Below are 13978 nucleotides of genomic sequence, written 5' to 3' on the forward strand. Positions count from 1 at the left end.
ATCACATAAGCATATATAGTTAATATATGCGTATATATAGAGGTAATAAGTTGAGGGGGTAGAAGTTGGGGGGGAGGGGTGGGTAGCGATGGGGAATAGAGGGGGGGGATAGTTGCAGGGGGGAACAAGACCACCTGATATGGGAACAGAAAAATCGTTTTCCCAGTCCATGATGTCTTGGTGGAAACCGTAAAAAAAAAAGAGTGGCAGAATCCTGAATGGAAACCCTTTTTTCTCTAGATCTTTAAAAAAAGATTTCCATTTTTCAGAAGATCAAGGCACTGTGTATATATAGGTAATAATAAGGTAATAACACTCAGTGTATAGCTATCTTTAATATATGCACTCCGTACCCCTCTCCCTGCACATACTAACCACCGCTGTACACTCCGTTCCCCTCCCTCTACACATGCTACCCACCACCATACACCTTGTACCCCTCTCCCTGCACATTCTAACCACCGCCATTATACTCCGCATCCCTCTCCTGCACATGCTACCCACCACTGTACACTCTGCACTTCTCTTCTGCACATTCTACCCACTGTCATATACTCCTTACCCCTCTCCTGCACATACTTCCCACTGCTGTACACTCTGTACTCCTCTCCTGCACATACTACCCACCACCATCATACACTCTGCACTGTACATTCCCTTATTAACATTACCCCATTCTGCACTATGTCAGTCATCCAGACCCTATTTAACCCCCCCTTTAAGGCACGCCCAATATTTATTGCAATTTAACTACTTGCTCTCCAGAAAGTTTACCCCCTTAATGACCAGGCCATTTTTTGCGATACGGCACTGAGTTGCGTTAACTGACAAATGTGTGTGCATGCGACGAGGTACCCAAATAAAATTTGTCCTTTGTTTTTCTACAAATGGAGGGAAAGAGTCTGATGGGGACTAGCCAGAGAAGGATCACTTTACTGCATTTGGCCAGCTTGACTATGTACTCATTATGCGGCGAGCCCTGAGTTCAAAAATTGGCAAATTTTAAGTAAATTTAACAGGACTCTTGATTCCAGTGTATGTTTGTTTCAAAAGACAATGGGAGAGCGAGAAATTGAAAGGGTATAACTTAACTAGTTTTCCTGAATACATAGTACCCTGTAAAGAATGTAGGTTCTTGTAAAAAAAAATAAGTTAAAGTGTTACCAAACCCAGGGACCTGCATTCACTATATCTGGTCTTCCACAGTACACAGAAGATGGAAATGCAACTATTTTAGTAAATATACACTGCTAAATACCTTTTCTCATCAGCAGTTTATAGCAGTCTTGCCACTTCTGTCTGTGTCTGGTTAAAGCTTGTAGGAGTTTTTTTAATTCCCCTCTGACTGTCCTATGAGGATGCAGGACCCCTGACCCTCTGTCTGGACATTGCTGATTGGCCCTGTGCTGATCACATGCACGCTTCCAAAAGAAAATAAAACCCTGATCTTCTTGATCTGATCTTCCTCTTCTCCCACTGTGCCCAATCTATCTCCTGATGAAACGGAGCCTTTGGAGTAACTCTGCACATGCTTAGTTTGGTGCGTATTGCCAGAAGGGAGGGGCCAGGATCACAGAAGAGGAGGTTCCAGGCTGCTCTGTGCAAATCAACTGCAATAGAGAGGGTAAATATAACATTTGTTATTTTTATAGGGAAAAAAAACAGCTTTACAATCACTTTAATCCTTGCGACTGGATTACATGCAGCTACCTTAAGGTGATTGATCTCTGGCAAAATAACAAAACAACAGCTGCAGCGACATTCCCCTTTATAGACCCCCACACCACCCCATTGCTAGGTGGATCTGACTAGCTATCATTGGATCCTATAGTATGAAAAATGCACTTCCTCTCTTCCATGTTGGGGTACACTGTATCATGCTTCATGGGATTTTGACAAATATGACATATTTGTTTGTGAGCCTGTTGCCATTTTGTGCAATGTTGCCCATTAGTCAGTTGGACTGTTTTTAGACCTATCCTGTATGACTGAGAAAATATAGCTAGATTCAGAGAGACTTAGGCTGGCGTATCAGTAGATATGCCAGCCTAAGTCAGAATTTGCATCGGCGCTAATTTAAGCGTATTCTGGTAACCAGATACGCTTAAATTAGGCTCAGATACGAGCGGCGTAAGTGTCTTACACCCTCGTATCCTAAAGTGTAATTTTTAGGCTGACCGCTAGGTGGCGCTTCCATTGCGGTCGGCGTATAATATGTAAATCAGTAGATACGCCTATTCACGAACATACGCCCGGCCGACGCAGTACAGATACGCCGTTTACGTAACGCATTAGCAGGCCTAAAGTTATTCCATCAAATAGATGGAATAGTAATGTTAAGTATGGCTGCCGTTCCCGCGTCGAAATTCGAAAATTTTACGTCATTTGTGTAAGTCGTCCGTGAATAGGGATTTACGTTGTTTACGTCCACGTCGAAATCAATAGGCCTGTGCGGCGGACTTTGCCACAATGCACACTGGGAAATGTAGGCGCATGCACATTTCCAAAAAAACGTCAATCACGTTGGGTCAAGCCTAATTATCATAAAACACGCCCCCCTCAGCCTAATTTGAATTAGGCGCACTTACGCCCGCCCGCTTTAGGCTACGCCGCCGTAACTTAGCAGACAAGTACATTGTGAATCATGTACTTGCCTCGCTAACTTACGGCGGCATAGCCTAAATGCCATAAGCTACGCCGCCGCAAGTATGCGCTCGCCATCCTGAATCTAGCTGATAGGGTTTTTGACTTGCCAGTAAAATCAGTTTCTTGGAATACAGTACATTGGTCCTTCTGCTCTGTTCCTGCTATTCTCTCTATTTTTTCCTGCAGTCTAATTGGGAGGGTTGAAATAGGTGGTTATCCCTGCAAACCTTTTTTTTTTTTTAACAGTTTCTAATCACCTAAAGGTAGCTGTATATGACCTAGATGTAGCCCCGGAGTCCCATACTGTACCCCAAGAAATGATTTTTGTTATTCAAAAACTTTCTCTCATCGTCCATGGACGGACACAGCCTTCTCAAGTCTTGACAAGTGGGTTATGTTCCTGTTCACAGGAGAGGACTAAGCAGAACATGTTGGATAATTAAATACATGTTACTTTAACAGTTGAACAGCCCCGCCCAGGGGGCGATCCCTCTGGACATAACCTTCCTCCATGCAGCATGCAGCCTCAGATTTTTTTCTGCCTAGCAAGGAATAGCTATGGCTCCCTGTGGGCCCAGCGCCCTAAGGAAATTTTGGGTTTTATTTTCTTTTTAATTTTATTTATTTAAGAATTTTCTATCAACTGTCGGCTGAGTGACAGGCTGGATATATAGATCCTTGTAGTCTCCTCAGTCCCGCCAGTGAGCGTGCGCACACCATTGCTAAGAGCTGGTTCTGCCACGACAAACCCCATGACTCCTGGGGTGGCCGGTGGCCTTTTTGCTCCAGGGTCCACATATGACTGGGCTGTGGTGTTGTCTCACTCACAGTGGACCGGGCCGACCGCTACTCCAACGCGGTTGTATGCCTGTCAGGAATGTGCCAGCGGGTCCTCGCATGGACAGGTAAGTACAGTCCTTCCTGCCTCGGCGGGTCGGTATGGCTGGGGTTTGGGGGTCCTCCTATCCTAGCCTCCCTTTCGCTGCTCTGTCAGATTTCCCTATGCTGCTCTACTGCCGCTACCAGGGTGGACCTGTGGGGGGGCTCCTTTTCCCACCAAGGGACTGTGAGCTGTCCGGGCCCATATTTTTCTGTGGGGGTGTGCTTTGCCTCAGGGAGGCCCTATCAGGCCTTCTCATCCACATTGCGGCGTTTCGCCGCCATTTTTTTGTAGTCTGCTGTTTACATTGGAAATTCCCATTGGCGGCCATTTTGTTATTGCGGTCAGGCATTTTACTGTGGCCGCACCCTGTTATCTCTGAAGCTTCCGGCGGCCATTTTGTGAGTGATTTTGGCCTCTGGTGCTGGCTTCTACATGGCGCGCAGCACATATCTCCTCAGTTTTTTATCTCACAGCTTTTTCTTCACAGCACACGCTGTGTACTGAGGGCAGGCAGCGGCGCTGAACAGTCTATTGCTGGGTAGGCGAGTCCCCCGGTCATCACAGCAAGGAGGGGGGACTTTTTTCAGGTCTTGAATAGGTCTCTGAGAGCTGCCTATATTATGGAGTCAGTATCTGGTTCTTCCCCAAACATGCCAGAGGTGGCAGCTGGTGCTCCTGCACCTGCGGTGCCCATGGACACTTTTTCAGCAGTCCATGAATCATTTGTTGCCAGGGTAGAAGCAACGTGCGCCCCCTCCCCCTGCCATTTCCTGGGAAATGCTCTGACTCAGACACGGGCCTGGCTGCGGCACAGGACCCATCGGGTCTGTGTTGTCTGAGGATGTGGACCAGGACCTTCCTTGTGAGGAAGACTCCTCACTTGGGTCAGTACAGGACAGGGCACTTGTTAGTGCGCTTATCAGTGCTGTAACTGACTCCCTTAAGCTGGATAGTGCAGCTGAGGCATCCACTGAGGGCTCAGTCTTTTTTGGGTCCCACAAGTCAGACCGCTCTGTGAAGGTTTCTCCTTATGTGTCCTTTTTTGACAAGTTCATTGATAAGGAATGGGAAAAGCCGCAGAAGTCCTTTTTAGTTCCTTAGCGCCTGGCGGTCCGTTACCCCTTTGAGGACAACCTTTTGAAAAAATTGGCTTCTCCTCTGGTAGTTGACCCCCCTGGTTGCCTGGTTAAATAAGGTGACCACTCTTCCTATAGAAGGGACCCCTGCCTTCAAGGACCATACTGACAGGAGGTCCGAGGCACTGACCCGCTCCATGTTAACCATGCTGGGGTCTGCATTACGGCCTATTGTGGCTGCAACCTTGGTGTCTCAGACACTCACTGAATGGGCAAAAGTTTTGCACCAGACTGTGGAGGAGCATCAGCTCCCTCCCGAATTTATTAGACTGGCCTGACCAGTTGGTTCAGGGCCTTGTATATGTCTGTGATGCTACGCTGGATGCAGCCCCCTTGATATCCAGAGCTTCTGTGTTGGCGGTTGTTTTGCGCCGCCTGATTTGGCTGAAATACTGGTCTGCTTACCAAGCATCCAAAAAACCCTGGCAGATTTACCCTTCAAGGGTGGGAGGCTTTTTGGTATCTCACTGGACGACATTATCAAGGATGTCACTGGGGTAAGTGCACTCTCCTCCCTCGGTCAACCAAGGGAAAGGAGCCTTGCTGTACGCTGGGTCCTTCGTTTCCCACTCAGAAGCGGTATTTTCGTTATTCAAGGTAAACCCTCCCAGGCCGACAAAGACTCAGCTGGGGGACACAAACGTCCCTGGGTGCGTAAGTCGAACAAACCGGCATCCGAACCCGCCACTGCATGAAGTCTTGCCCCCGCCCGACTCATGGGTGGGGGGACGGCTTTGCAGGGTCACAGCTCGGTGGACCTCACTGCTCTCCGACCAGTGGGTCTGCGAGGTGGTCTCTTTGGGGTACAAGATTATTTCCCTCAAGTCTCCCTCTCCTTCCGGCTCGCCTGTCTGCCCTACTGGGGGCAGTGCAGAACTTGCTAAGTTGCAGGGTAATTTTACCCGTTCCGCAGGGCGAGAGGTTTCAGGGATTTTATTTGAATCTGTTTGTGGTCCCGAAGAAGGACTGGGTCCGTCCAATCTTGGACCTCAAAGCCCTAAATGCTTTAGTGAGAGTAAGGAAGTTCCGCATGGAATCCATTCGCTCGGTGGTGGCTGCGCTCCATCCGGGGGACTTTCTGGCATCACGGACGCATACTTGCATGTCCCAATTTGCGCAAGTCACCAGAGGTTTCTGCGCTTTGCGATAGGTGAGGACCACTATCAGTTTGTGGCCCTTCCTTTTGGACTAGCGTCAGCACCAAGGGTTTTCACCAAGGTGCTCGCACCGATCCTAGCTTTGCTGAGACAGCGAGGCATTGCCATCGTGGGCTACTTGGACGATCTTCTTCTGAGAGCAGCTTCTGGCTCAGAACTAGAGGTGGATGTGTCTATAGCCAGCCAGACCCTCCAAGAATTTGGGTGGGTGTTAAACATTCAGAAGTCGGTCCTGATACGGACTCAGCGTTTGGAATACCTAGGGTTGATTCTGAACTCCTCAGAGACGAGGGTCTTCCTTCCCTTGAAGAAATTGTAGTCTCTCCAATCTGCGATGAAGCTGTTGGCATCCCGCAAATGGTCGTCTCTCTGTTTTTGCATGCGAGTCCTGGGTCTGATGGTAGCCTCCTTCAAGGCAGTACTGTATGCCCAGTTCCACACTCGTGTATTGCAGAAGGAGATCCTGTCCAAATGGAACAAATCTCCATTGTCTCTGGATCATCAGATTCAGGTAAGCCAACTAGTCGGTCTCTCTGAATTAGTGGCTGAGATCCCCGGCTCTTCGGTCTGGAAAGTCGTTTCTTCCCTTTCAGTCGACGGTGATTAGGATGGATGCCAGCCTCACGGGTTGGGGGGGCGTCTGGGGGGTCCAGTCGGCCCAGGGTCAATGGACTCTAGAAGAATCCTTTCTGCCGATCAATGTCCTGGAACTACGGGCGATCAGGCTATGCCTCTCCTTGTGGTCGAGGAGGTTGCAAGGTCGCCCAATCAGGATTCAGTTGGACAATGCCACGGCGGTGGCTTATATCAACCATCAGGGGGAAACACGGAGCTTGGCTGCAGCGTCTGAGGTCGCTCACATCCTAAGGTGGGCGGAAAGAAGCGTGCCGGCTCTGTTGGCCGTCTACATTCCGGGCAAGATGCTGAACCAGGGGGAATAGTCATTGCATCCGGAGGTGTTTCAACCCCTTGGCAGGAGGTGGGGCACACCAGACGTGAATCTCCTGGCCTCTCGACTCAACTGCGAGGTGTCAAGGTTCGTGGCCAGGCTCAGAGATCCCTGGGCAGACGCGTTGATGGCCCCGTGGGGTCAGTATCGCCTACTTTACGCCTTTTCCCCTTTGAAGTTGCTTCATCGGCTGCTCCACAGAGTGGAGGCCGAGGGGATCCTGATGATTCTAATTGCTCCAGATTGGCTTCGGCGTCCTTGGTACGCCGATCTTGTGCGTCTTGGTGGCGGATATACCGTGGCGGCTGCCAATGCGGGAGGACCTTCTGTCTCAAGGTCCCATACGTCATCCTGCTTTACAGTCGCTGGCTTTAATGGCATGGCTATTTAAAGCCAGGTATTAAGAGACCGGTGTCTTTACGACTCTGTCATCTCAACCATGCTAAGGGCACGGAAGTCTTCTTCCAGGAAGATCTACCATCGCACCTGGAAGGCCTACATCTTTGTGCGAATAGATGGGGTGGCGTCCATGGACATATTTGGTTTCCAGGGTCCTGCTGTTTTTACAGTGTGGAGTGGATCAAAAACTTGCCTTAAGCACCATTAAGGGACAGATTTCAGCCTTGGCTGTGTTCTTTCAGCAGCCTTTGGCGGCCCATTCTCTAGTGGGTACCTTTTGTGCAGGGGGTTCGTCATATACTCCCCCCCCCCCCCTTAAACCACCTGTTCCCCCCCCATGGGATTTTTATCTGGTGCTCTCGGTTCATCAAAGAGATTCCTCTCTTGACACTATATCAGAAGGTGGCATTTTTGGTGGCCGTTACTTCTGTCAGAAGGGTTTCTGAGTTGGCGGCCTTATCTTGCAAGTCGCCATACTTGGTCCTCCATAAGGATAAGGCGCGTTGCGCCTGCAACCTTCCTTTCTTCCGAAGGTCGTTTCGGCCTTTCACCCGAATGAGGACATTGTTCTTCCATCCTTATGTCCTCGGGGCACGCGTCCTAAAGTGGTTGTGCTAGATACTTTAGACATGGTACGTGCCTTGCGGGTGTACCTGTCTGCTACGGCTCCGTTTCGGAGGTCTGACTCACTTTTTGTGTCAGTATCTGGTCCACAAAGGGGCCTGGCGATCTCATCGGCCACAATTTCTCGGTGGATCAGGCAGACCGTCATACAGGCCTATGCTCTTAAGGGGCAGGCGCCCCCCTTTCCGGTCACGGCACATTCTACCAGGGCAATTGGTGCTTCCTGGGCTTTCCGACATCAAGCATCTGTCTCACAGGTGTGCAAGGTGGCGACTTGGTCGTCCGTTTACACTTTTTCCAAATTTTACAAGGTTGATGTGAGTGCATCTTCTGATGCTTCCTTCGGCCGCAAGGTTTTGCAGGTGGCTGTTTAAAGTTGCAACTCCTCCGTTGAGGAGCTCTGCTTGTTTTGGGGTGAAGTTGTTTGTTTTTACTGATACTATTCCCACCCCTTTGTACTCACCGTTAAATTATTTTCTCTGTCGTCCATGGACGGACACAGCACCCACGCCTCCTTTTTAGGTTTGTACTGCTTGTCACAAACTGAGGCTGCATGCTGCAGGAAGGAGGGTTATGTCTGGAGGGGCCGCCCCCTGGGCGGGGCTGTTCAACTCTGTTAAAGTAACATGTATTTAATTATTTAACATGTTCTACCTAGTCCTCTCCTGTGAACAGGAACATAACCCACTTGTCAAGACTTGAGAAGGCTGTGTCCATCCATGGATAACAGAGAAAAGGATTTTACGGTGAGTACAAAAATCCTATTTTTCACCTAATGCTAGTAACTAAACTAACATTTACTGTCTATACAGAATAGCTTGAGGAGGACAAAATTTATGATACACTTCTTTAGTCTGCAAATATTTAGAGGATTATGGAATTCCTGAAGTGCATGTTGAAGAGTCCAGACTAGGGAGCTGCACAGGAAAGGGTCTGGCAGGTATTGAGAACTGGGGGAAAAGAAATAGACCAATGAAGTAATCCACATGAGAGAAAATTGCATCCTTGGTGCAGAAAGACACCAACTTCAGTAAAAGTCTTACTGAGGTTCTACCCTTGGTAAAAGAAAAACAAAGGTCTGGCATACTATAGTAATTTATCATGGCTGTGGATGGGGAGGATTTCTTAGAGTAGAAGTCCAGGCTGTTACTAACTAATCCTAAACACCTCCTTTCTAACTACCCTGTAAAAGAATGATGCGTATACATATTTTCAGAGCACTCCGGCCAGTTGGCATGATCAACTCTCAGCGGCAAATTCAGGGGAGAGGAGAAACAGCCAACAACAGTAAGCCTATGGGTGCCGTCAGCGCTTAGGTATTGCTGCTGCTCTCTCCTCTCCCCTGAAACTGGCTGCTGGGGAGGTCACATGACAGGACCACAGCATCCTGAGAAGAGGCAAGTATAAGCAGCTTCCTTTTATAGGGTAGTTAGAATAGGAGTTAGAAGTGGTGGGAGCAGGTTTATGCTTAAAGGATAAGTTCACCTTTTTCAGAAAAATCTGTAAGGTGAACTTACACATGACCTCAAACCCCCCACCGCCAAGTCCCGCTGACCTGGATGAACTACTCTTCATGTGCTTGCTTCAATTTTGTAAGCTACACTAGAAAAATACTCGGTGTCTCATTTTTAATGCAAAACACCCTCACCTTTTTATGTACAGAAAGCAAAGGAGGAGGTGGTCCTGTGTAAGTTTTTTTTCTGTGAAGGGGAGTTTACCCTTTAATTGTTAATAGCTTGGACGTCTACTTTAAGGCTTTTGCTTTCTGTACATAAAAAGGTGAGGGTGTTTTGCATGAAAAATTATACACTGGGTATTTTTCTAGTGTAGTTTACAAAATTGAAGCAAGCACATAGAGTGGTTCATCTGGACACCCCCTTGACTTTCATTTTTTCATGGTCTTTTATATGCATTCTGTGATGCAAGATGTGAAATGCAGAGTTAAGTGTTTTATATATTTATTTATTTATTTATTCACAGTATTTAACCACAGTTATTCCTTATGAGAAAAAAAATACTCCACCTTCGGTTGAAGATCTCCAGATACTAACCAAAAGTAAGTAGGCATGTGTATTCACTTTGTGTGTTAGATATTCTTTTTTTCTAAAGTCACTTTTGAATAGGGTAGGAAATTGTTAAATCCCCTATTGAGTTTTTAAAAAATGTCTTCTGAAATTCTCTTCACTTCTGTCCCAGAGACAAGACAAAAAGTAAGCGGAAATATCTCTAAAGTGAAGTTGTGCGAATAAACGGTTGCCAACAGATGATTTTTGCTTTCTGGTGACAGTAGTAAAGTTGTGAATTTCTTATTTTCTGTCCTGGTGGAGGTGCCAAGGCAGGAATACGAACAACAGTAAAAACGTTCTGCACTTTTCAATCACACAATTAATTTGGCAACATATTCCCTATTCATAAAACAGTTACATGCCTGATAACCTGTTCACGGATGTTTGGCAACATCTGTTTTTGAATGGGAAAGGGTGCTTACTGTAGTTGAATAATTTAGATAACAGTGAATGTTACCCTCCCGGTGTTCTATCAGTATGGGTCCCCCCCATCAGATAGTGCCCGGGTTGCACTGCGCATGCGCAATTGGAGATCACGGAAATTGCAGAGACTTAAAGCGGAGTTCCGGCCACAAATTGAAAAAAAAAAACTTTTTAAATATGAATACCCCTGTAATACACAAGCTTAATGTATTCTACTACAGTTAGTCTGTAAACTAAGGTCCGTTTTGTTAGGTTGTTACAGCATTTAGACACTTTATAAAACAGAAATTGACTGGGGCCATCTTAAGTGTGGGCATCATGAAGCCAGACTGTATGACTTCCTGGATTTCAGCCTCGCACATGCTCAGTGTTGTACAAGCAGTGTAATGGTTTCAGATCAGTTTTCAATAGCAACGGGAGTGTCAGAGGAAGTTACCGCCCCTTATCTATGCAAACCTCTCCTCCGCCCCTCCCCCCCTCCTTCCAGGAACCAGTAAATATAAGAAATAATTTGTTCCTGTGCAGATATATCTACATAACAAGATGATATATATGTCTTGTTATATATGTGGTGTGTATATATATACCAGACATGTGCACTGTCAATAAATTCATTTTGTTAGTGCGGTGATGTTAGTGCGGTGATGTTAGTGCGGTGATGTTAGTGCGGTGATGTTAGTGCGGTGATGTTAGTGCGGTGATGTTAGTGCGGTAATGTTAGTGCGGTGATGTTAGTGCGGTGATGTTAGTGCGGTGATGTTAGTGCGGTGATAGTGCTGCGATGTTAGTGCTGCGATGTTAGTGCGGTGATGTTAGTGCTGTGATGTTAGTGCTGTGATGTTAGTGCTGTGATGTTAGTGCTGTGATGTTAGTGCGGTGACGTTAGTGCGGTGATGTTAGTGCGGTGGTGACATTAGTGCTGTGATGTTAGTGCGGTGGTGACATTAGTGCTGTGATGTTAGTGCTGTGATGTTAGTGCTGTGATGTTAGTGCTGTGATGTTAGTGCGGTGATGTTAGTGCTGTGATGTTAGTGCTGTGATGTTAGTGCTGTGATGTTAGTGCGGTGACATTAGTGCGGTGATGTTAGTGCGGTGGTGATGTTAGTGCGGTGATGTTAGTGCGGTGGTGATGTTAGTGCGGTGACATTAGTGCGGTGACATTAGTGCTGTGATGTTAGTGCGGTGATGTTAGTGCTGCGATGTTAGTGCTGCGATGTTAGTGCTGCGATGTTAGTGATGCGATGTTAGTGATGCGATGTTAGTGATGCGATGTTAGTGCGGTGATGTTAGTGCGGTGATGTTAGTGCGGTGGTGACATTAGTGCGGTGACGTTAGTGCTGTGATGTTAGTGCTGTGATGTTAGTGCTGTGATGTTAGTGCTGTGATGTTAGTGCTGCGATGTTAGTGCTGCGATGTTAGTGCGGTGATGTTAGTGCGGTGACATTAGCGCGGTGATGTTAGTGCGGTGGTGATGTTAGTGCGGTGACATTAGTGCGGTGATGTTAGTGCGGTGATGTTAGTGCGGTGATGTTAGTGCGGTGACAGTGCGGTGATGTTAGTGCGGTGATGTTAGTGCGGTGATGTTAGTGCGGTGACAGTGCGGTGATGTTAGTGCGGTGACATTAGTGCGGTGACATTAGTGCGGTGATGTTAGTGCTGCGATGTTAGTGCTGTGATGTTAGTGTGGTGACATTAGTGCGGTGATGTTAGTGCTGTGATGTTAGTGCGGTGACAGTGCTGTGATGTTAGTGCGGTGATGTTAGTGCGGTGACAGTGCGGTGATGTTAGTGCGGTGACAGTGCGGTGATGTTAGTGCGGTGACAGTGCGGTGATGTTAGTGCGGTGACAGTGCGGTGATGTTAGTGCGGTGATGTTAGTGCTGCGATGTTAGTGCTGCGATGTTAGTGCTGCGATGTTAGTGCTGTGATGTTAGTGTGGTGACATTAGTGCGGTGATGTTAGTGCTGTGATGTTAGTGCGGTGACAGTGCTGTGATGTTAGTGTGGTGATGTTAGTGCGGTGACAGTGCGGTGACAGTGCGGTGATGTTAGTGCGGTGACAGTGCGGTGATGTTAGTGCTGTGATGTTAGTGCGGTGACAGTGCTGTGATGTTAGTGCGGTGATGTTAGTGCGGTGACAGTGCAGTGATGTTAGTGCTGTGATGTTAGTGCGGTGACAGTGCTGTGATGTTAGTGCGGTGATGTTAGTGCGGTGACAGTGCGGTGATGTTAGTGCGGTGACAGTGCGGTGATGTTAGTGCGGTGATGTTAGTGCGGTGACAGTGCGGTGATGTTAGTGCAGTGATGTTAGTGCGGTGACAGTGCGGTGATGTTGGTGCGGTGATGTTAGTGCGGTGACAGTGTGGTGATGTTAGTGCGGTGATGTTAGTGCGGTGACAGTGCGGTGACAGTGCGGTGATGTTAGTGCGGTGACAGTGCGGTGACAGTGCGGTGATGTTAGTGCGGTGACGGTGCGGTGACAGTGCTGTGATGTTAGTGCGGTGACAGTGCTGTGATGTTAGTGTGGTGATGTTAGTGCGGTGACAGTGCGGTGACAGTGCGGTGATGTTAGTGCGGTGACAGTGCGGTGACAGTGCGGTGATGTTAGTGCTGTGATGTTAGTGCGGTGACAGTGCTGTGATGTTAGTGCGGTGATGTTAGTGCGGTGACAGTGCGGTGATGTTAGTGCTGTGATGTTAGTGCGGTGACAGTGCTGTGATGTTAGTGCGGTGATGTTAGTGCGGTGACAGTGCGGTGATGTTAGTGCGGTGACAGTGCGGTGATGTTAGTGCGGTGATGTTAGTGCGGTGACAGTGCGGTGATGTTAGTGCAGTGATGTTAGTGCGGTGACAGTGCGGTGATGTTGGTGCGGTGACAGTGCGGTGATGTTGGTGCGGTGATGTTAGTGCGGTGACAGTGCGGTGACAGTGTGGTGATGTTAGTGCGGTGACAGTGTGGTGATGTTAGTGCGGTGATGTTAGTGCGGTGACAGTGCGGTGACAGTGCGGTGATGTTAGTGCGGTGACAGTGCGGTGATGTTAGTGCGGTGACGGTGCGGTGACAGTGCGGTGACAGTGCGGTGATGTTAGTGCGGTGACAGTGCGGTGATGTTGGTGCGGTGACAGTGCGGTGATGTTGGTGCGGTGATGTTAGTGCGGTGACAGTGCGGTGACAGTGTGGTGATGTTAGTGCGGTGACAGTGTGGTGATGTTAGTGCGGTGATGTTAGTGCGGTGACAGTGTGGTGACAGTGCGGTGATGTTAGTGCGGTGACAGTGCGGTGATGTTAGTGCGGTGACAGTGCGGTGACAGTGCGGTGATGTTAGTGCGGTGACAGTGCGGTGATGTTAGTGCGGTGACAGTGCGGTGACAGTGCGGTGATGTTAGTGCGGTGACGGTGCGGTGACAGTGCGGTGACAGTGCGGTGATGTTAGTGCGGTGACAGTGCGGTGATGTTAGTGCGGTGACAGTGCGGTGACGGTGCGGTGACAGTGCGGTGATGTTAGTGCGGTGACAGTGCGGTGACAGTGCGGTGACGGTGCGGTGACAGTGCGGTAATGTTAGTGCGGTGACAGTGCGGTGATGGTGCGGTAATGTTAGTGCGGTGACAGTGCGGTGATGTTAGTGCGGTGACGGTGCGGTGACAGTGCGGTGATGTTAGTGCGGTGACAGTGCGGTGACATTATGTGCAGAGTGGG

General features: G+C 48.4%; 1 protein-coding gene across 3 annotated transcripts in view; it reads left to right on the forward strand.

Moving 5' to 3' along the window:
* The window catches only part of FEZ2 (fasciculation and elongation protein zeta 2), a 203565-nt gene that overhangs the window by 136750 nt on the left and 52837 nt on the right, over positions 1 to 13978 (forward strand). For all 3 annotated transcript variants that reach the window (XM_040350753.1, XM_040350755.1, XM_040350754.1), the window contains one exon: positions 9775 to 9850. In XM_040350753.1, the coding sequence (XP_040206687.1) occupies positions 9775 to 9850 (76 nt within the window). The remainder of the gene's footprint in view (positions 1 to 9774; positions 9851 to 13978) is intronic.

The sequence above is a fragment of the Rana temporaria genome, chromosome 4 (assembly GCF_905171775.1).
Source record: "Rana temporaria chromosome 4, aRanTem1.1, whole genome shotgun sequence".
Lineage (NCBI taxonomy): Eukaryota > Metazoa > Chordata > Amphibia > Anura > Ranidae > Rana > Rana temporaria.